We start from the raw sequence: 22,500 nt of genomic DNA, 5'->3' as shown, positions 1-22,500 counted from the left end.
GAGCATGTGTGTGTGTGTGTGCGCGCAGTATTTCAGAGCGTGTGTGTGTGTGTGTGTGTGTGTGTGAGCTGCGTATTTCAGAGCAGGTGTGTGTGTGTGTGTGTGTGTGTGTGTGCAGTATTTTAGAGCATGTGTGTGTGTGTGTGTGTGTGTGTGTGTGTGTGTGTGTGCGCAGTATTTCAGAGCAGGTGTGTGTGTGTGCGTGTGTGTGCAGTATTTCAGAGCAGGTGTGTGTGTGTGTGTGTGTGTGTGTGTGTATGCAGTATTTCAGAGCATGTGTGTTTGTGTGTGTGTGTGCCTGCGCGCAGTATTTCAGAGCGTGTGTGTGTGTGTGTGTGTGTGTGTGTGTATGTGCAGTATTTCAGAGCAGGTGTGTGTGTGTGCATGCGTGTGTGTGCAGTATTTCAGATCAGGTGTGTGTGTGTGTGTGTGCAGTATTTCAGAGCAGGTGTGTGTGTGTGCGCGCATGTGTGTGCAGTATTTCAGAGCAGGTGTGTGTGTGTGTGCATGTGTGTGCAGTATTTCAGAGCAGGTGTGTGTGTGTGCGTGTGTGTGCAGTATTTCAGATCAGGTGTGTGTGTGTGTGCAGTATTTCAGAGCGTGTGTGAGCGTGTGTCTCTGAAATACTGCACACACACACACACACACACACACACACACCTGCTCTGAAATACTGCACACACACGCAAATGCTCTGAAATACTGCACACACATGCGCGCACACACACACACCTGCTCTGAAATACTGCACACACACGCACATGCTCTGAAATACTGCACACACATGCACACACACACACACACCTACTCTGAAATACTGCACACACACACACACACACACACCTGTTCTGAAATACTGCACACGCACCTGCTCTGAAATACTGCACACACACACACCTGCTCTGAAATACTGCACACACACGCACCTGCTCTGAAATACTGCACACACGCCTGCACACACACGCCTGCACACACACACACACGCCTGCACACACACACACACACACGCCTGCACACACACACACACACACACACACACACACACACATGCCTGCACACACACACACACACACACACACACACACACAGAGGGTTTGGGGGAGATTTCCCTGATCCTCAGGGACACAAGTGGTCTTGCTGATTGGGGGGTTGTAACACACCTTTGCTCGCTTTGTGCAGGTCTCTCTCCAGACAGCAGGTGGCGCAGCTGTGCTGTGGGCAGCGCAGCCCTCGGGGCTCAGGGGCAGTGCCCGGGTATTTGCGGGCGCAGGTCTCGTGGTAGTAGCGACCACAGCCGCTCACCAAACAACGTTTCACCTCACCATCCGCTACCTTACAGGAAAAACAAGGATGGGAACCTAGAGAGAAAGAGGGAGAAATAGATAGAGATAGAGAGAGAGAGAGAGGGAGAGAGAGGGAGAGGGAGGGAGAGAGAAAGGGAGAGGGAGGGAGGGAGAGAGAGAGCGCAAGAGAGAGAGAGAGAGAGAGAGAGAGAGAGAGGGAGGGAGAGAAACAGAGGATAAAGACAGTCTATAGATGCTTTGAGCTCACTCACATGTATCTGCACAATGTGGCTGCATTTCTAAACACAACAGCAACAACATAAATCTCCTTCCCCCCCCCAATTTAGAGGCTGGTACACAAAACTCACACTGCAAGTTACAGAACTAACTCAGACTATAATCCAAAGAGTTGAGCTCTCTCGCGCCCAGTGAAGGCTGACCAGGATGTAATCCATGTAGCCTGGTGCTTACATGCATTCTCAGGCAAACAGCACTGACATAAACAAGAATAACTTGTTGTTATTTTTGTTGACTTTGCTGACCTGTTCTGCACTCGGTACAGATGGGTTCTCCGTCTGACGCTCCACTAGAGGCGAGACACTCAGGGTGGAAGAGTCTGTCACAGTCGCCTTCACAGCACAGCAGGGATTCCCCAAACGTCTCGCACACCTGGGGGTTCAGGACACGCAGCTCACAACTCCTTCCATACTGGACGCCACAGCGGGACGTCCTCGTGTTTTGTACATTTACAGCATTTATCTGACACTTTTGTCCAAATCTACTTACAATCGTGACTGAGTACATCTGGAGTGATGGAGGGTTAAGGGTTTTGTTCAGGGACCCAACAGTGGAAACTTGGCAGTGGTGGGACTGGAACTGGCAACCTACTGATTACCAGTCCAATACCTTCACCACTGAGCTCCACTGTCATATATAATATACCTCTCTCTCTCTCTCTCTCTCTCTCTCTCTCTCTCTCTCTCTCTCTCTCTCTCTCTCTCTCTCTCTCTCTCTCTCTCTCTCTCTCTCTCTCTCTCTCTCTCTCTCTCTCTTTTATATTCTCTCTCTCTCCCTCCCTCCCTTCGCCACTGAGATTCATACACCACCTGCTGTAAAAATAAATGCTGATTGATTGGAACTGCCATTCTTTTGAAAAAGTACCCAACTCTTCTGACAGATGTTCTGCTTCTATACTTTTGCCTAAATACAGTAACACTCCACTTACACAAGGTTCCAACATTATGATGGCGTGTTGCTGGATTTCTTCTGTAGCTGGATCTGCTGGATTCTCCCTTTTCTGTTCCTGACCTGGAGCCATCAGTGCTGACCCTCACCTGACCGACATTCTATTACAACTTTCTTCCTTTTGTCAATACCGGTACCGTGGGCACTCACCTGGCACACTGTGTCCTTCTTAGAGGACCCGTTACCCTGGCGAGACACGGTGGAGTCCACTGACTGGGCATCAGAGCCATCTGCGTCTAGCGTAGTGGGACTGTCTGAGCGCTTCCCGAACCCACTCTGCCCACAAATCACCAGCAGAATGCACAACAGACAACAGCATGAGACTGGCACCGTTACCCAGACGTTACCCAGGCGTAAGGAGACTGGCACCTTTACAGAGGCGTAAGGAGACTGGCACCTTTACAGAGGCGTAAGGAGACTGGCACCATTACAAAGGCGTAAGGAGACTGGCACCTTTACAGAGGCGTAAGGAGACTGGCACCTTTACAGAGGCGTAAGGAGACTGGCACCATTACCCAGGAATATGGAGACTGGCACCGTTACCCAGACGCATGGAGACTGGCACCGTTACCCAGACGCATGGAGACTGGCACCGTTACCCAGACATTACCCAGGCATACAAAGACTGGCACCGTTACCCGGACATACAGAGACTGGCACCGTTACCCAGACATTACCCAGGCATACAAAGACTGGCACCGTTACCCGGACATACAGAGACTGGCACCGTTACCCAGACATTACCCAGGCATACAAAGACTGGCACCGTTACCCGGACATACAGAGACTGGCACCGTTACCCAGGCGTACGGAGTTGTTACTGATGCCATGGAGCTGGCAGTGTGTGACAGTAAGCAGGTGAGGTCAGGAGGGAGGGGCCTCACCTGGGGGTCGTTGAGGCCACGTGAGTCGGAGTCAGATGTGTCTCTGTAGAGAGAGCTGACCATCTCCACGTCTGTGGAGGCACGGCTGCGTTTCTTCAGAGGTTTACACGAGTCCGAGATCTCACTGGCACCTGCTGGAGCACAGCGCCATTACCCAGCTGCCACCCTAATCCAGGAGATCTGTTACCCATCTGCCACAATAATCCAAGACATCTGATACTCATATGCCACCCTAAATTAGGAGATCTGTTACCCAGATGTCACCCTAATCTAGGAGATGTTACCCAGCTGCCACCCTCACTCCAGGAGATCTGTTACCCAGCTGCCACCCTAATCCAGGAGTTCTGTTACCCAGCTGCCACCCTAATCCAGGAGTTCTGTTACCCAGCTGCCACCCTAATACAGGAGATCTGTTACCCAGGTGCCACCCAATATAGGAGATCTGTTACCCAGCTGCCTCCAAAACCAGGAGTTCTGTTACCCAGATGCCACAATAATCCAGGAGATCTGCTACTCAGATGCCACTAAAATCCAGGAGTTCTGTGACCCATCTGCCACAATAATCCAAGACATCTGATACTCAGATGCCACCCTAATCCAGGAGTTCTGTTACCCAGATGCCACCAATAATACAGGAGATCTGTTACCCAGGTGCCACCCAATACAGGAGATCTGTTACCCAGATGCCTCCCTGATCCAGGAGTTCTGTGACCCATCTGACACAATAATCCAAGACATCTGATACTCAGCTGCCACCCTAATCCAGGAGTTCTGTTACCCAGCTGCCACAATAATCCAGGAGATCTGCTACTCAGATGCCAAATAATCCAGGAGTTCTGTGGCCCATCTGCCACAATAATACAAGACATATGATACTCAGATGCCACCCTAATCCAGGAGTTCTGTTACCCATCTGCCACCCTAATCCAGGAGTTCTGTTACCCAGCTGCCACCCTAATACAGGAGATCTGTTACCCAGATGCCACCCAATACAGATGTTACCCAGCTGCCTCCCTAATCTAGTTCTGTTACCCAGCTGCCACAATAATCCAGGAGATCTGCTACTCAGCTGCCACCCTAATCCAGGAGTTCTGTTACCCATCTGCCACCCTAATCCAGGAGTTGTTACCCAGCTGCCACCCTAATACAGGAGATCTGTTACCCAGATGCCACCCTAATACAGGAGATCTGTTACCCAGCTGCCTCCCTAATCTAGGAGTTCTGTTACCCAGCTGCCACAATAATCCAGGAGATCTGATACTCAGCTGCGACCCTAATCCAGGAGATCTGTTACCAAGTGGAGAAGAGGGGAGCGTCACCTTTCTGTGATCCTGTTTTAAAGTCCATTTGAGGTGCAGCTTCTGCCTGAAAGACAAAGTGAAGAATCATGTCAGGCATCTGCAAATGTAAACAACTCAAACGCTGAACATGAAACCCAAAGTTTACTAAGTGATTTGGTGTTGACAGTGGGGGTAAGAGGTGGGGGGGACAGACGTGGGCGTGGGGACACAGCTCTGGGGACAGACGTGGGCGTGGGGACACAGCTCTGGGGACAGACGTGGGCGTGGGGACACAGCTCTGGGGACAGACGTGGGCGTGGGGACACAGCTCTGGGGACAGACGTGGGCGTGGGCGTGGGCACACAGCTCTGGGGACAGACGTGGGCATGGGGACACAGCTCTGGGGACAGGCGTGGGCGTGGGCACACAGCTCTGGGGACAGACGTGGGCGTGGGGACACAGCTCTGGGGACAGACGTGGGCGTGGGCACACAGCTCTGGGGACAGACGTGGGCGTGGGGACACAGCTCTGGGGACAGACGTGGGCGTGGGCACACAGCTCTGGGGACAGACGTGGGCGTGGGGACACAGCTCTGGGGACAGACGTGGGCGTGGGGACACAGCTCTGGGGACAGACGTGGGCGTGGGGACACAGCTCTGGGGACAGACGTGGGTGTGGGGCTCTACCTGTTCTTTTTTTACTTTCTTCTTTGGAATGGGCTCCACACTCTTCTCTGACTCTGAGCGGCTCCGCCCACATCTACGCTGCTTCCTGTCAGTGGACTCTGCAGGTAACACACACACACGCACGCACAAGGGCATGCACACGCACATACACACACACATGAACACACATGCACGCAGTGTGCATAACTAAAGCTTTCTCACTGGTGGTACTTTTATATTTTCATTCATATATTATTTCACTCATGTTTTACACTTTATTGTGTCCATAATCCATCTGCGTTAAGCTTTGTTCTGGCTGTGTGTGAGAGCATCTGGAACACCCCGGAACACCCTGGTACGGTCTGGTATGTCTCACTGTGTGGACAGTTGGTCAAGTCTACTTTGTCTTGGGTGTCCACTGAAGGGTGATGACACCCATGTTATGACCTTTAAGAGTTTATGACTCTTAAGTCATCTTTGGAGATAATTAAACACAGTTTAATTAAAGATAACGAGTAAACACAGGCTATACAGCCAGGCTCCATGACATCAATATCCAGCCCAGTGTGTGTGAGAGTGTGTGTGTGTGTGTGTGGGTGTGAGAGAGAGAGACTGTGTGCGTGAGAAAGTTTGTGTGTGTGTGTGTGTGTCCACGAGTATGTTTATATGTATATGTGTATGCTTGTGTGTGTGTGTGTATATATATGTGTGTGTGTGTGTGTAAATATATGTGTGTGTGTGTGTGTGTAAATATATGTGTGTGTGTGTGTGTAAATATATGTGTGTGTGTGTGTATATATATATATGTGTGTGTGTGTATATATATATATGTGTGTGTGTGTGTGTGTGTGTGTATATGTGTGTGTGTGTGTGTGTGTATGTATGTGTGTGTGTGTGTATATATATGTGTGTGTGTGTGTGTATATATATGTGTATGTATGTATGTGTGTGTGTGTGTGTGTGTGTGTGTGTATATATGTGTGTGTGTGTGTGTGTGTGTGTGTATATGTGTGTGTGTGTGTGTGTGTGTGTATATGTGTGTGTGTGTATATATATGTGTGTGTGTGTGTACCTGAGCCGTGTTCTCCACTCTCTGGATCGCTCCATGCTGTCCTCTCCTCCTCACTGGAGCACGTCTCCACCTCTGCTTTATCACTCGAGCCCTTAGCAGGGCAGACAGCATCATCACAGTTGTACATCTTTTTAAACATAACCTGATGTCTGTCACTATTCTTATCTGAATAGATACAATCCCTCATTAACATCTGACAGATGAGGTGATGTACGTGCCATCACAGTAGCCTATGCCTAAATCACATCTTACCTCCGGGGACTGGGCGTGGTCTCCTCCCCTCTCCTCCCGGCCCGCCTCCTTGGGAGGCTCTGCCTTCTCTTTGGGCAGCTGCCAATCACACTTGATGATCTCCACGTTGAGCTTCTTCATTGTGATGGAGAGGGGCAGGAGCTTGCGGGCGGCGGCTGTCCTCCAGGGCGTGCGAACTGGAGGAGGGGAAGGGGCCTGGGGGCGGGGCTCCATCTCCGGGCTCTGTTCTGGCTCCTCCTCCCGTTGCCCGGGAGAGCTCAGCTCCTCCCCACTGGTGGCGCTGCACTGGCGGCGGGGCTGCTGGCGACGGGCAGAGGGCTCTTCCCTCGAGCTCGCGCCGCTCTTGGACCGTCTGGAGCGCCGCTCGGCCCGGACGCCCTTTCTGACTCTGGTGGGTGAGGTCATGGGGTCAGCGTCTTCGCTGGGCTGCTTGTCGATGTAGATGAAAGTGTAGTTCTCATTCCGCTCCTCCTGGGTCATCAGCAGGGCCGCCTCGGCGTGGCCGACGCCCACCTCCCACTGAGCGCGCTCCCTCTGCGACTGCGGCTTCAGAAGCTGTCGGGGCCGGACGGGACAGGGTGAACACACACGCTCGTACACCGTCATACACCGACACTCAACACGAGAACTCCGTGTGACGGCTCCCTGGTGCCCGTGCAAGTTTCATTTAATTTATTTTTAAATTAACTACTAATGTTTCAAAGCCCTTGCGTATGGCACTGGAGGTATATTTAGTCAAGCTCTTAAAAGCATCCCTCTCGGTTGGTGTGATTTAAAATCATTCCGTTCGTTTTGTGCGTCTCTGTCACAGCTACTAAGGTTACCTTGTGTCTCTCTGTTGGATTGGTTGTCTTGCGTAACGTTTCAGCCTGGAGCTCCTCGAACTGGCTCTCTCCTTTATAAACCACGATTCTCTTCTCATGGATCCACGCTCTCTCGGCCACACTCCCAAAGAACTGCACGTGGTATTCCCTGTGACCTGCACGTACACATACACGCACGCCATTAACCAGACGCTTCAACAAACCACTAAAGCTAAAAAAGATCAAGACCCTTAACCCTCAATTACTCAAGTTGTACTGTCATGATTATAAGATGCTTTGGATAAAAGTGTCAAATAAATTAATTTATTAATTGATTTTACCGCTTCGAAAAACACAAGGTCTACTTTGTAAAGACTGCTGTGTGAAGTCTAACTCTGGACCACTGCTGTCGTATGACGGCTCTCAGGCCTGAATGTCTACGAGGCTCCTCGCAGCGCTGGAGTCGACTCAGGGATTACCTCTCGTGTTGATCCGAGTGTGGACCTTCAGCTGGGGGTCTGCGGACACCATGCAGGGCCACCAGGGGTAGGTCCCCACCTTGGCCCACACCAGGTCCCCAATCTCGTACTCCACGCAGCAGCCGGTGCTCGTGATCACCGAGGGAACCTGCTTCTCCTCCTGCAACACACAGCAGTGTTTGAGTGCAGACAGACTACGGCGTGGGGCCACTAGTGATCTCACAGGCAGCAGTGTGAAAAGGCCAGATCCGGTTTCACACACTCGCTGCTGTGAGACTGTGACCTTTATATATATATTTTGAAAAATTTCAAAACCAAGAGAAAATATTACATCAGCATTCTCAACATCACACAGAAGAGGGCTAACAGCACTGGGGAACTCAATGTGCTCTGAAATGTCTAACTTAACTGGTAATTAGCAGTGATAATTTAATCAGAAAGTGTCAGTGTATATTTTTAAGAGCTAGAGCTCAGTAGTACAAGGTTGGAATCTGAGGATCATTCATTATAATCCAGTAAAGCAACTCACTTTGGGTTCCTTGGGTTCTGCTTTGGGGCTTTTGAGGACAGAGGCAGGCGGTTGATCTGGCAATGTGGCACCACCTTCAGCGGGTGAAGCTGAGCTTGGGGGCGGGTCGGCAAGGCCCGCCCGCTCGAGGCAGGAGGTGTGCCGGCTTCGCCTTTTCCTCTTCTCCTTCTTCTGCTCGTGTCTCCTGCGGAACGGCTGGCTGGTCTGGACCTCCTGCAGCAAGTCCCCGCACAGAGCGGACTCAAAGAACTCACGGCCGTTCTGGTAGGTCTTTATGATCTTGATTTTGATTTCCGGGGAGTTAGTCTTTTTGGGGGTGACCTCGGCCGACTGCGCGATAGGGTTGGACTCTACAGCACTGTCCTGGGTGGGCGGAGGAGGTGGAGATGTGGGAAGCAGGAGGGGAGGGGGTGGAGGGTAGACTGGAGGCAGGAGGTGGGAAGGTGGAGGCAGGTGATGATGGGGTTGAGGTGTGAGCTGGGGGTTAGCGGTATGGTGCTGCTGATGTTGTGGTGGTTGGTGGTGGTGGTGAGGATGATGAGGCTGGTGATGGAGATGAGCATGAGGTGGAGGAGAGACGTGTGATGTTGGTTTTTCCTGGACAACCGGTGTCCTCAACACCGTCCCCTCCCCTAGCAGTAGTCCATGGTCCCCAAAGTTACGGATGGCGCCATAGCCGTTGGCTGAGCCGTTGGGGAACTGAGAATACAAGGCAAATTTGGCCTGCTGCTCGTAGGTGCCGATCCCTGTCGGGTAACCGTTGGTGACCACTGGAAGGTCTTCAGGAGGGTAGGAGAACCCGGACTCCAGTGGGGACTCGTAGGTGGGTGCTCCGCCCTCGTCCCCAGGGTCGCTGATGACATCATACACGTCCTCCTGTCTGATGTTAGCCGAGTCAATGAGCTGAGGGGGTTGCTGAATTGTGTTTCCCATGATCCCTTGCATGAAAGAGAAGGAGAAATCCATTGTTCTGTTCCAGCATCCTTAAGTTTCCCTTTCTCTTACAGGGTCTGTGGAGACAGAACACACATGAGGACCGCTGATAGCCATGCACACATAAAACATCTCACATCACACCATCAGTGAATCAGAAATGTGTCTCCACTTAATAAAGATCATCATGCATTATTAAGACTACTTTCAGTAGTTGTGGGTCGTTTCTCACTGGGGTGCAGGCTACAGGCTGTTTTGGAGTACTTGCGCTCTGCATGGCGGTGAGGGGTGAGGGGAGGCGGTGTTTTTGTTGCTCACACCTGATTCAACTCATCAGCTAATTATCAAGCCCTTCCGTCAGTTGCATCAGGTGCGTTAGATGTGGAAATAAACGCCGTGTGACCCTCTCTGCACCTGCACGTCATCTGCACGTCTGACGTCACAGTCAAATTAAGTCACGTATGAATTTGTCAGAAAAAAAAAAAGTTCTGGCACAAACTTGGTGCGTCTATATAGTGGCGCTGACATGTGAAGTCTTTCCAAAGCTAGTTCCAGTACCTTCATAACAAACCAGATAAGATAGGTGTGAGGGTCTACTCAGGTGAAGCAGCCGCTCCGTGGACAGTGTAAATACGGACCTTTCCTTCTATGGAGGTTACCGTTTATTGCAAACATGTGCATATTTGAAGCAGAAATTGAGAGCACGATGTATTTCGCAACAGTGGAGCATTTGATCATTACAACTTTTCGGCTGCAAATCCTTAAACGGAAGAAGCCCAGAGAACGGCAGCAGCAATTAAACTCCTATATCGTTTAGTCCCAAAGAGAGCTTGTCTAATCTAACGACCCTGTATAAAACAGAAGAAAAGCAACGTAAAAGATTCACAAGAAGCTGCTGTTTGAGTCGCTTTGCTTAGACACACGATGGACGAAACCGTGTCTGCTGAAAGGTTGACGGAGAAAAACAAACCCGCAGTAGCCAGCCAGCTAGCTAAGGTTAGCCTGCTGCAGAAGCTCGCAGACCTCACACACGGTACACCTCTGTGCTCCTGGCTGCGTGTGCTCTAGTGAGGTTTTAGTGTGGTTTTAGTGTGGTTTAGTGAGGCTGTAGTGAGGCCAGGCGTGGAGAAGAAAGCGCAGCTGGCTGCCGTTGGCTCCGCTTCTGCGAGGAGAGCTCACATACGCGCAGTGGAGTGTGAGGAAGACTGGCGGACAGACTCCCCGTCGTGGTGGTTTTTGGCAGTGATCAGTGATTAAGACATGGATCTGATGCGTTTAAACACGTTTTTACATGCCGTGCATCCTGACGAGGGCCGTTATAGCGCATCGGGGAAGGCGCAGCAACATGGCTGCCCGTGCGGGGCTCTTTAAATCAAATCGACCGGATTACGTTTCCAACCCCCGTTATATCGAGCGAACGGTGACAAAACCAGCATCAAAAAAACATTTTGAGGCCACACGAGCAAACGACAGCGTTAAAACAACGGTAGAATGAAAAATGTGGGTACCTTCAGCGTGGTCCATTCTCAACACATACACAGAATAATCTGAGTCCGGGTGCACTTAACATGAACATACACGCACAAAGCCCGAGCAAAACCACGACTGGGGCCCAGCTCAGCCCAATCTCATTCCCATGGCAGTAACTGGTGGCTGTAGAATTTCCAGAGGCCCCCTTCTTCCGCGGGATGCTAGACCTGGGGCAGATTTGGCTCCAGTAGGGTGATCAGAGCCCAGATATCGCCCTCTCTACGGCCGCAACAAAAGCCCCCAGCTCAAGGCCCGTCCTCGCTCAGCGCCAAAAGAGCCTTCTCCTGATTGGCTATGGTGCGCGATGCGAACGGCATGTTGGGATGAGTAGTTTTTTTTCTTCTTACTTTAATTAAGGGCAATAGACAAATAACAACTACCAGTCAGCTGCAATAGACATAAAAGAAGCTGTCACCAACCAGTTTTTTATGTTCTTATTTGCAGCAATTAAAAAGATTAACCAGATTTTGTGATTTTTTGTTTAAATAACATTGTTATATAACATTGTTATAAAGCAAATTAATTGTTATATAACATTGTTATGAAGCAAGTTTAATTTAAATTCCTATTCAGATAAATCCACACCAATATATGAAAACAAATGGGAACTACATTTGTGTCTATTTGCTGTACTGAATAATATCAGAACTTTTATCCATTAACTGTTAACACTACCCACAAAGTAAAAACAGAGGTTAACGACTGCCTGACTGATTTCAGTCTAGTTCTCAAATCTGCACTAAAAAGACTAGTTTAACACCAGTAATTTTACTGAGAGTTACACCCTGTAATATATCAAGCTAGGTCATGGCACTCAGTGATCCATAAGCTGTGTACAGTATCCTAACTATAGAATGCTGTCATTAATATATATCAGCTAAAGATACAGTTGTTCAGACCCGTGTTTTCTCATGATCATGGGAACGTCAACATATGCTATAGTTTCTTTTCTTTCCTGCTCAAATACAACTGAGGTTTCTGAAGAAATTGAGTCACCCAAGGACCTGAATGAGCTTTGGTAAAGTGCTGAAAACACCACTGGGTTCACATCCTTGGCTGCCTGGATGGACTGCAGACAGGTTTACAGTGTCTTGTGGGTAATTTTATCAAACCGCACAGAGATTAAAAAAGTTAATATAGTACTATTAAGGCTTATTGACTTCATATGGGAGAGAATCAAAACTGTAGCATACATGTACTCATGTTGTTCTTTGTCTGAAATTAATACTTAGTAGATTATTTAGTTGTATGACAAATTACACCACAATCACCACTGATGTTATGGAAGCATCAATATGTTGAAGAGAATTGTTCTCAAACCATAGCTAAGCCTACATGACAATGCTATTACATTTACATTTACATTTACAGCATTTAGCAGATGCTCTTATCCAGAGCAACTTACAAAAGTGCTTTGTCATTTCCTCATAGAACACATCCTAGTACAGTACAGTAGGTTAGAGTCCAACATACCAATGAACACTAGAATACAGGCATCAGTGGTGATACCTAGAAGTACAAAATACATAAGGTCTATCTTAAGCAATAAACTATTACTAACCAACGCTTTCTGTTAGTAGTCATATGGTTTATAAAGAGGAAGGAATTTTTAAACTCATAGCCTCTTAATGTTGACTTTATGACCATGGTTCTTGTGTACAACTTGGCAAACAAATACTAGTGGAAAATTCTGCTTGGTATAAATTTAGTGATAGGATGGTGTTTGTAAATACCATTATGTATGTATGTATGTATGTATGTATGTATGTATGTATGTATTTATTTATTTTTCTTCTTCTCCTCCACATTCTTATTTTTATCATTATTTATTTTTTTTGCTTTTCATTTCTCATTTTCTTATATCACTTCATTTAATTTTCTCATCTTCACTTCACATATTCTTTCATAGTAATTACAGCTCTATTCATGGTAATTAGGATTAACATATAGTAGAGTTCTTATATTCCTTTAAGTTTTAAATGTCCATGATTGTTGTTTTAATATGCGTGAATACGAGACTATGTTTGTAAGTATGGGACACAAATATACAGTTGCTACGGGCAACAAAACAGCTGCAAAATGTGTGTAAACGAGAACTACCAGCCATTTCGAAACCGTAATTTGATACTTCAGCAACTCGCCGATCCTGTAACAAGTGCTTTCCGATTTTTGAACACAACTATTGTCAAATGTGTGACAACAGCTGATCTAAGATCAGTCTCCTGATCAAGGAGCGTTCAGCCATCGCCTGTCCAGATCCATGCGGCCGATTGGCCGCCGCCAGCCTGCGTCACCCTCTTCCATTGGCGCAGTTAGTCGTTGACGTCACTCGCACCACTCATCCGAGCCTCCTCGCGCTGAGTGAGGCTGTGGGCTTGAGTGACGGTTGAACATTAGCGGATCGCTAAGCTAAGATAGCTTTACATATGCTAGGCTCCAGCAGATAATAATAAAACAGTAAAACCGAGCGATTGTTGTCTAGTTTTGTTAGCGAGGAGTACCTAGCTGTTGTGAATGGCTAATTTCGTTTCTATAACAAACTGTTTTGCCGGCGTGCCGTTGACACTGAAGACATTTGACCCTCAGGTTCGCGAGGATCTCCTCAGACACGGAGCCTGCCGGTCATCCGAGCCGTCACCAAATCAGACGGTTGCTGTCTAACGGCGGAAAACGTCTACGAACCGGAATTTTCCGGTGCGGAGGTACTTACTCGATTATTGTAGTTAGCTATCTTAGCTAAAGCCATTTCGCATCGCATACAGTAGCTGAGCTAGCTAGGATAGCATAGCTAGCTAAACTTTAGACGAAGTGGTCGGCCGTATAACGTTATCGCAATTAGCTATTAGCGTTCCCCTCAACCTGCTGGCTAGTAGCGTTCAGGCCTAAACTGGGAGAACGTCATACAGTGTCATATTTCAGTCGCATGTCACACACAGTAGATGGTAACGATACTCCTCAGGTTTGTCACGGTGCTATCGGCAATAACGAGCATAGTGCTGTAAGAATACTCGGTTTTTCGCTAGCACCGAACTCTGCTCCAGCTTTAAGATGCAGCCGCTCACAGCCTTTTATGAGTCGAGTGCCGGGGTTTCTTTATATAGATTAACTGCAAACGCCACGGCTGGGACTACACATTTGTAATTGCTAGCACAGAAACGCATAACTTTGTTATTGTTTCTGGTCTTGTTATTCACAAGTTGCTTTTTTAGAGAGAGGGAAGTAGTCAGTTGCATCGATAACTTTTATTCTGTATTGTAAACTTACATATTCACTTTACCTAATGCTACACACGGTAAGGTAAATGTTTGGAGTTGTCCGGATTTTGTTACTAACGTAGAGACCGCTGTGTGAAGCAGACACGTGAGGATGTTTGGTATAAAGTTACTGCAGTCTGGCCACGTTTCCATGGTAGCGTGTTTTTTCCATCCTGTGTCAGTCCTGTGTCAGTAAACACAGCTCAGCTGTTTAAGGGCTTCTTTGTACAATCCTGTTGATCTAATATTGTAGTTACTATTGTATCTAATATTTCTGTAATGTTTTTAGGTCTATTTATGCCAGTGTCCTTGTCTGCTACTACGGGACATCTCGGTGAGATCTCATCATGTCAGTGTTTTGTTCTCAGGCATTGCTCGCAATGGCAAGATCTAGGTGAGATTTATAATTATTTGCTTTTTTCCAGATCAATATATTTGGTTAGTTATTGATAAGTATGTTTTTTTTCAGACTGTAATGATAACCCTATAAATTCCCACCTTTGTAATTGTAATCAGGGGATCCTGTTTGCTCTACAAACATCACAGTCCTCTCCCGTCCTCCGCCTGTACCCGTTACCACTCTGCGCTGGTTGGCCGCACCGTGCTTTCATTCTCTGGGCCCTTGCTCCTGGACTGCTGCAGTGCCCCCTATGTGCAGCAGCATGTCTGTGTTTCTGTGCGGACGCTTCACAGCTCCTGGGCTTGGCTGCAGGAGACAAAGGACTGTCCAGCGAGTGCAGAGCCAGCGCAGCGGGGCACCGGGTCCCAGCCGTCCTCGATGGGCAGCACAGCGGTGGCACGCAGGTCCCTGGGCCAGAGAGTGCTGGATGAACTGAAGCACTATTACCATGGCTTCCGTCTGCTGGGGATCGACACGAAGATCGCAGGCAGGATGGTGTGGAGGCTCCTGCATGGACAACAGCTCACGCGCAGAGAGAGGAGGAGGGTATGTGATGTGTCTGTGTGTGTGTTTGTGAGAGGGAGGGAGGGAGGGAGGGAGGGAGAAGTGGGGAAAGGGAGACTACAGCAGGATTCTATTGTAGTCTGTCCTTTGTAGGCTGAAGCTGTCTGGTGACTGGTGTGTTTTCCTGTTCTTCTCACTCATGAGCTCCTCTTACACTCGTCCTCATCTGAACCAGCTGTGTTTCAGAACAGCAAAAACACTAAACACTTGTGTAGTGTATAAGAACCCTGGACTAGATACTGACAGTGTCAGCCAGCCTTGTCTGCCTGCATAGGGACAGATTCTCCTTTGGCCACCAGTGACATTCACTGCATGGGTAATCTTCATATGTTCTCTGTGGAGATAACTGAAGGATTACCTATAATACTCTGCTGTACAGGGTAACAGTAGAAATCAGTTTAAATAGCTGGGGCAGTTGAACTAAACCCTGGGGATTATCCCTGGTGAACCCTGCACACTCTGCTAAAGCCAGTAGCTAACACAGGGCTGCTGTTGTCGTCGTTCCCTGCAGCTGATGAGGACCTGCGCAGATCTGTTCCGCCTCCTTCCCTTCATGGTCTTCATCATCGTTCCATTCATGGAGTTCCTGCTTCCTGTCTTCCTCAAACTCTTCCCTGAAATGCTGCCTTCCACGTTTGAGACGGAGTCCAAAAAGGCATGTGCTCCTTCCTGCCCTCCGCTAGCTGGTGTGTCTTGGCGTAGTTAAGGTGTAATTACACTAGATGTTGGTTAAAGCATGGTGAATAACATCAGGGTTACTTCAGGCAATTCTGCGTTATATTGGGACAACACTGTTTATTGTGTTTAGTGTGGGGGGAGGTGAGTCTCTGGCATGGCCCTGATGGAAACCGAGTTTGACTTCATGGTGTCTTTAATCTACCTGCAGGAGGAGAAGCAGAAAAAAGGTCTTGCAGCTAAACTGGAACTGGCCAAGTTCCTGCAGGAGACCATCGCAGAGATGGCCCGCCGGAATAAGGCCGCCGCCACTGGGGATGAGACGCAGAAGTTCTCCACTTACGTGCAGCAGGTGAGAGGCCTGGCCACGCCCTGCCTGGAGCAGGTTATTGGTTATTATCTGCTGGTAGGAAGCAAACATCTGACCAGCATGTGTCTGATGCCCTGCAGGTAAGACATACGGGTGAGCAGCCCAGTACCAAGGACATTGTGAGGTTCTCCAAGCTGTTTGAGGATGAGCTGACCCTGGAGCATCTGGAGCGCCCCCAGCTGGTGGCGCTGTGTAAGCTTCTGGAGCTTCAGCCCATCGGCACCAATAACCTGCTCCGCTTCCAGCTACTTCTGCAGCTGCGCACCATCAAGGCTGATGATGAGGTAGAGTGATTAAAACAGAGTTAAATTGGGAACACTGGTTAAAACATCATTCCAGGTTTGGTCTAACGACTCAAATGTAGATGTAATAGAGTCCCATGTTTGTCAGATATGCTTAAGTTTTGTTTAGTAATTGTCTCAGTTATAAAATCTCACGTCTCTGCCGGTCTCCTGCCTGACCGTTCCCCGTAGATGATTGTTAAGGAGGGAGTAGCTGTGATGAATGCGGTGGAGCTCCAGGCCGCCTGTAGGAGTCGTGGGATGCGCTCTCTGGGGCTGACCACTGATCAGCTCCGTGAACAGCTCCAGCAGGTACACCACCCTCACCCTCACCCTGGTCCTCCACCCACATTTTAAAGTTTGTGGCGTTAGTTCAGATTTAGACTTAGTTGGAGTTATCTTCAGGATTACAGCATTGTAACTCTGTTGTAACTGTGTATTGATGGATTGCAGTTGGAGTGTCGTGTCACTGTGTAGTGGGCTGACCTGTGAGGACAGAACTGTGTGCTTCTTACTGTAGCTCAGGAGAGAGACTGTGTCCTGGGGGCGGTGCCTATAGTCTTTAGTGTTTGACTTCTGTATGATTTGGGTGTTGCAGTGGTTGGATCTGCACCTGAATGAGAACATTCCTCCATCTCTTCTGCTGCTGTCTCGGGCAATGTACCTGACCGACCTTAATCCCAAGGCTCCTGTAATTCCCCCACTGCCTAAGATGGAGGTATACACACACACACACACACACACACACACACACACACACACACACACACACACACACACACACACACACCATAGAGTTATCAGCATTTATTGTTCCCTGTCGGTTCCAAGCTCTTCACTCTCTCCAGGGCAGTACTGACTTAATTTCCTTATCACAATGTAAAGGCTGAGAACTTGCCACTGTGTTTACTGGCTCTGACCTTTGACGCTTGCATGCAGCATGAAAATGTGCACTTGCATTCTCTTACATATAGATCAGTGATAAACTATCTTAGAGTTCTGCTAAATGGGGACTGTTTACTGTTTGTGGGGGGGGCAGAAATCCATAGTGTCTGCTCCTGAGAATGAAGTCTCAGGTTCAGAGAAGCCCCTGTCCTCCTCCATGGAGGTGATGGTTGACTCCGCCCCTGTGATCAAGGACAGGAAGGTAAGACAAACAAACTACAGCTCCCAAAATCCTCATGGCTGCTGTCATGTGGAATAAACACCATTTCAGCTGAATCTACTGTGGCTTTTATTACTCGAGCTGAACATGTTGGTGTCATTAGTGTGTGATTGGCTAACACTGTGACTGGTCTTTAGGGAGAAGAGCTGGTGGAGAAACCCCAAGGTCTGAACATGCCATCATCAGAGGCTCAGTTACTACATGTAAGTGTGTGTGTGTCTGTGTGTGTAGCAGATTAGTTTTGGTTTACTACCTTAATCTTACCTCAAGTCTTAATTAAATTTCTTTGATCTCATTTCACTGTACAAACTTGTTTGCTACCACTGTGAGAGGGAGGAGTCCTGTGTAATACATATGTCACTGCTGTTAGGGCTCCCCCTGCTGGTGGGAGTGGCAATCTCACCCTTGTGTTGTTTCCTGACAGGCTAAAGGTGCAGAGATGGCTCAGAAATCCAAGATGAGTAGTGCCAATGGACTTTGAGAGGACACGCCCCTTTCTCTACCACCTCGTCACGCAGGATGAGAGGAAGAGTCCTTTCACGCTTTCACCCAGTGTTCCTGCTGCCAGAGAAATGCTGATCTGGAGGCAGAGGAGTGTTTGCCCGTGTCGCTCTTACGTTTTTCTGCTGTCACACACCCTGGGATTTCCCCCGTTTCCTCCTCCTGCATCTCCACACGAGGGTTCTGACCCACACGCTCACAGCCACAACACCACCAGGGTTCTGACCAGAACCAGTGTGAAATGGTGTTGGGCTGGTTGAGTGAAGCTCCTCACTTCCGTGAGCGTTTGCCGGGTGACTAGCTTTACCCAGAACCGTCCTCACCTACGGAAAACTCTGCATTAACTCAAGAACATGTACCACGTGACACTCAAGATGCAGGTTTATAAAATAATCCCTTTTGCGTGCATTATCTCATGTAAATCTGTAAATAAACTGTAAAATATCGGCTATTTTTATCAGTCAGGTGATGTTCTGCGGCTATGGACGTTCAGCAGTGCCACCAGGAGAAGAATCTCGTCTGTCATATCTCATACCTGAAGGTGCTGTTGTAGTTCTTGTTTTGCAGGCAGGTGGCATTTAGGTACTGTTGAAGGCCTGTGATGTCAAATCCTTCACTAGATGAATTGGTCTATGTAGAAACTGACTCATACATGCCACAAAGAAAATTACATTTACTTGTAGTTGATACTGTACAGTGAACCATCAGCCTGTGATCTTAAAATCTGTGGTCTTTTGGTCTGTGATGATCCGTAATGGCTGCCCCGTTTGGCTCTTGGACATCCTGCCTGGGTTTACGTTTCAGCTGTAATGAATGTCCTGTAACTGGACATTGACGCCCTAATCAGGAATCAAGCCCCTTTCCTAAGGTTTGACAATGTCTCTACAGACATCATGTACCATTTAATGATGATCGCACTGTATAGGAAACACGGCCAAGTTCACTGAGGTACACATGATGGACGTGTCCTCAGATCTCTTGTACACATCCACACTTGTGCAGATGTGACTTGGACTCCAGCGTTCAGCACTATAGGACTAACTGCGTTTCCTTAGAGAGGATAATTAACCTCTATAATCTCCATTGGGTCTTTAGGGACTTTTAAAAACAATGTTTTCTCTGTCTTACTGGGGAAAATTGAAAAGTACAATGTATGCAACGGACACGTCAGATTTCTATTGGTCAGCCATTTAACTTGGCTTTCAGTAATGGGCTTTCATTAAAAGCACTGCAGGAACTCTAGGAGGTGTATGTGAACTGTGCCCCCTGGTACCTATGCATGACCCTAAAAGGTCATCCTGAGGTTGGCAGACAAACCTCTATGACGTCCCTCCAGTGGGTCTTTAATCGTCCAGTCAGGGCTATGCGGCTCGTGTATAGGCGAACACAGTGGGACGTCTCCGGCAGCTGTGGAGTCAGTGCTGCGGGATCTGAGCGTCTCGTACCTCTGAGAGAGAGGAAACATAACTGGGATGTTTTACAGTGACGTAGACACCTCACCTCTGCCCAGGTACTGCACATGTGTTGTTAAAACCAGGGCAAGTGAGACTGCGTTAATACAGCACATCATCTCCTCTTTCAGGCTTTCATGAATTTGTACACAAGCCATGTTTTATTTAAAGTCAAAAACCTGATATTTGTGGTGGATTATTTAAAAATATATTGTTTGTAATTTAGCCCCCCACACACCACCTCCAAATGGGTTCCTGGTTTATATAAAATGCGCAGAACTCATTAAACTTCACGTGTTTGTGTTTTATGTTTAATCTGTATGTGTAAAGTACAGAAACATTTGTGGAAATAAATTCGCTGCATTTAACAGTGGAATTGAGGCTCATTGTGTTGTGTGTTTGTGTTTTCCTTTGTCTCTACAAAAATAAAATGGAACTGAAACTGGAACACTTCCATACAGTTTTGCACAGGGCTCCATCTTTGAAAGGATGGAAAACAAAACCCCAAGGGGTCAGTGGTCCCTGCTGGGGCCTCTGAAAGCTGACTGGAACCACATCTTTGCACACACAATGTTGGATGATGCTGGCCTGACATCTGTAGAGAGGACCACGCATCTGGGAGACTGCAGGAGATTCACTTCTCAGCTGCGTCAGGCTTCCAGGCCTTGGGGGTGGGGACATGAACACTAAACACTCCCCATGCCCAGCTGGGGACACTGTGTCTCACAGAACCTTAGGCCTGTGTTTAACGTCCTGCTAATTGGTGTGTCGGATGAGTAATTTGTTCCAAATTGGGACCTTTAGTGACATCTAGTGGCTCAATTGGTGAGTTAAAATGCTAAAGATAAAATGGGGGTTATTTTGAGACCAAGGTGACTGCTGGTTGGGTGAAGGGTGAAATGGAAAATGTTCTCCCACACAACTCAGCAAAAATGAATGTGCTGATCACATTGAGAATCTAAAGGCATCTTCCTTAAAGACTTTAGTGCCTGCACACACTAAAGTCATCTGAACCTGACTCTGCGATGTTGGAGGCGGAGCACTGGGCCATGATGTGCTTATAGCGGAGGAGACGGGGTCTGCACTGTTGCATGCTACATCTCAGAAGCGGTCTTTGTGTTGCGAAGGATGTGGTTTGTGCTGCAGCTTCCTGCCACGCAGCGAGGTGTGTGTGGGAGCGTGAACGTCAGCAGCACACACATCTTTTATGTTTTCCATTCTCACTCAGACTGCTTGTGTTTGTCTCGGTGCAGTTCCTTCCAGCTGCCCAGAACAACAGGAGTCTGTGTAGGGAACCGGGGCGACGGGGAACCGGGGCTTGGCGACGTCGCGTGTCTGTGCCGGGTGAGTCTGGGTCTGTGGAGAGATAGGGGGTGGAAGGGGTGTCACCATGGCGACCCTCCTGATGCGCATATTCCGTCTGGGTGTGGAGAAGAAGCAAGTTCGGCATTATGAGAACCTGCGCAGGGACGTGGATCCTCGGCACAGCTGGGAGACACTCGGAGAGCTCGGAGATGGGGCCTTCGGAAAGGTGTATAAGGTAGGAATGCTGGAAACACCAAATATTCCGGGGGGTGGGGTGGGGCTTTGGGGCGGGGGCAGGTACCCCAGCTGTTATATTCACCCACCCTTTTTCAAATTGTGTTGTATTACAATCTGGAATTGTAATAAATAATAAATCTTCACTAATTAGTCCTTAATACTGAAGTGTGAGGAAAGTCAATATAGTTTGCAAAATTATTCACAAATTAAAAAAACAAAAATTGTGATTACATAAGTATTCACACCCCATTGCTATGAAAATGATTAAATTAGTTCCGGAGCAACCAAGTGCCTATGAGAAATAACCTAATCACCTGCCTACACCATACAATCTCATTATCAATACAGCTTGTCCTGGAAATCTAAAGTTTGAGAGCAAAGCCATACAAATATCCTGGTTTACAGGATCTACAGGCAATGTAGATATCAAAACAAGTCCTGGACAAAATTGATGAAAAGTATTGATCAGAATACGGATATAAAAAATAGAACCATCAAAACCATTATTAAGAAATGGAGGAATAAAATATGTCCCAGCTATGTCTCTGCTTAGACAAGACCATCCATCAAATATCAGTGTCGGATTAAAGAGGGCAACCATCAAAAAAGCAACTGAGAGGTCAAAGGTCACTCTGAAGGCACTGGAGAGACCTGCCAGCTGAGATGGAAAAAGCTCTGCACAGGACAACTATTCCCCGGACATGCCACAGAGCTGGACATCTATTCCCCGGACACGGAGTGTCCCACTTGGAGTATGCCACATGCCTGGGAGAAGGAAGGAGGAGCTGAAACTTGTCAAAATGGATGGAACCAAATACAGCAAACTCCTCAATGGAAACCTGATCCAGTCTGCCAGAGACCTGAGACTGGAACGCGGTTCACCTCCGAACAAGACGATGGCCCTAAGTACACTACCAAAGAGCTTCACAAGAGCAACCGAGTGAAAGTTCAGACCTCAGTCCCGTTTAGAATATGTTTCAAGTTTCAAGTTTGGTTTATTTGCCACATACATAGTCATACACTATAACTCGTAGTGAAATGGTTGAGAGTGCAACCAATGTTTTCCAGCCAATCTGACAGAATCTGTGCAATTCTGTTATGAAGAATGGGCAAACAGTTAGAGATCCAGATTTGTGAAGCTGACTAAAATGCATCCCAAAGGATCTGCAGTAAAAGTTTTGATCAGGGGGAAAGGGAAAGGTAATTGTGCAATGATCAGATGTCTGGTTTGCTGAAGTAACCTTTCATGTTTAAGTCACATTCAAATTTCTGATGTGGCTCTTGGAAACCCTCTGCATGGTACACCATTGGTTTGGGCTAAGATGTTCTGGAACCAAGTTTC

At 47.9% G+C, this 22,500-nt stretch overlaps 3 protein-coding genes across 8 annotated transcripts in view; 2 read left to right on the top strand and 1 right to left on the bottom strand.

Annotated features, from left to right (window-relative positions):
- The window catches only part of nsd3 (nuclear receptor binding SET domain protein 3), a 23,014-nt gene extending 11,803 nt beyond the window's left edge, over positions 1–11,211 (bottom strand). For 3 of the 5 annotated variants that reach the window (XM_035535585.1, XM_035535587.1, XM_035535588.1), the window contains exons 1-12: positions 10,934–11,211; positions 8,493–9,502; positions 7,964–8,123; positions 7,506–7,660; positions 6,682–7,236; positions 6,430–6,520; positions 5,379–5,476; positions 4,732–4,777; positions 3,413–3,546; positions 2,679–2,804; positions 1,826–1,952; positions 1,161–1,358 (exon numbers count right to left, since the gene is read on the bottom strand). In XM_035535585.1, coding sequence (XP_035391478.1) covers positions 1,161–1,358; positions 1,826–1,952; positions 2,679–2,804; positions 3,413–3,546; positions 4,732–4,777; positions 5,379–5,476; positions 6,430–6,520; positions 6,682–7,236; positions 7,506–7,660; positions 7,964–8,123; positions 8,493–9,458 — 2,656 coding nt within the window. In that variant the 5' untranslated portion in view covers positions 9,459–9,502; positions 10,934–11,211. The remainder of the gene's footprint in view (positions 1–1,160; positions 1,359–1,825; positions 1,953–2,678; positions 2,805–3,412; positions 3,547–4,731; positions 4,778–5,378; positions 5,477–6,429; positions 6,521–6,681; positions 7,237–7,505; positions 7,661–7,963; positions 8,124–8,492; positions 9,503–10,933) is intronic. The other 2 variants (XM_035535586.1, XM_035535589.1) reach the window with 1 other exon arrangement.
- Positions 11,212–13,312: 2,101 nt separating this feature from the next.
- On the top strand, positions 13,313–19,992 carry letm2 (leucine zipper-EF-hand containing transmembrane protein 2). 2 transcript variants are annotated; one of them, XM_027018266.2, is made up of 11 exons: positions 13,313–13,649; positions 14,499–14,603; positions 14,726–15,155; positions 15,685–15,828; positions 16,060–16,200; positions 16,299–16,502; positions 16,692–16,811; positions 17,098–17,217; positions 17,539–17,646; positions 17,802–17,867; positions 18,089–19,992. In XM_027018266.2, exons 2-11 carry the CDS (start codon positions 14,557–14,559, stop codon positions 18,143–18,145), a joined length of 1,437 nt encoding a protein of 478 aa, XP_026874067.2. In that variant the 5' UTR covers positions 13,313–13,649; positions 14,499–14,556; the 3' UTR covers positions 18,146–19,992. The 2 variants fall into 2 exon arrangements, with proteins under 2 accessions (XP_026874067.2, XP_026874065.2); XM_027018264.2 differs by having other exon boundaries at positions 13,313–13,657.
- Positions 19,993–20,874: 882 nt separating this feature from the next.
- si:dkey-81j8.6 (serine/threonine-protein kinase 10) overlaps positions 20,875–22,500 on the top strand; it is a 17,220-nt gene continuing 15,594 nt past the window's right edge. Inside the window, exon 1 of the mRNA XM_035535741.1 lies at positions 20,875–21,156. Within this exon, the coding sequence (XP_035391634.1) occupies positions 21,007–21,156 (150 nt within the window). The 5' untranslated portion in view covers positions 20,875–21,006. The remainder of the gene's footprint in view (positions 21,157–22,500) is intronic.

This window comes from Electrophorus electricus, chromosome 17 (assembly GCF_013358815.1).
Source record: "Electrophorus electricus isolate fEleEle1 chromosome 17, fEleEle1.pri, whole genome shotgun sequence".
NCBI classification, from domain to species: Eukaryota; Metazoa; Chordata; class Actinopteri; order Gymnotiformes; family Gymnotidae; genus Electrophorus; species Electrophorus electricus.
This window is presented reverse-complemented; position numbering and strand designations above follow the sequence as displayed.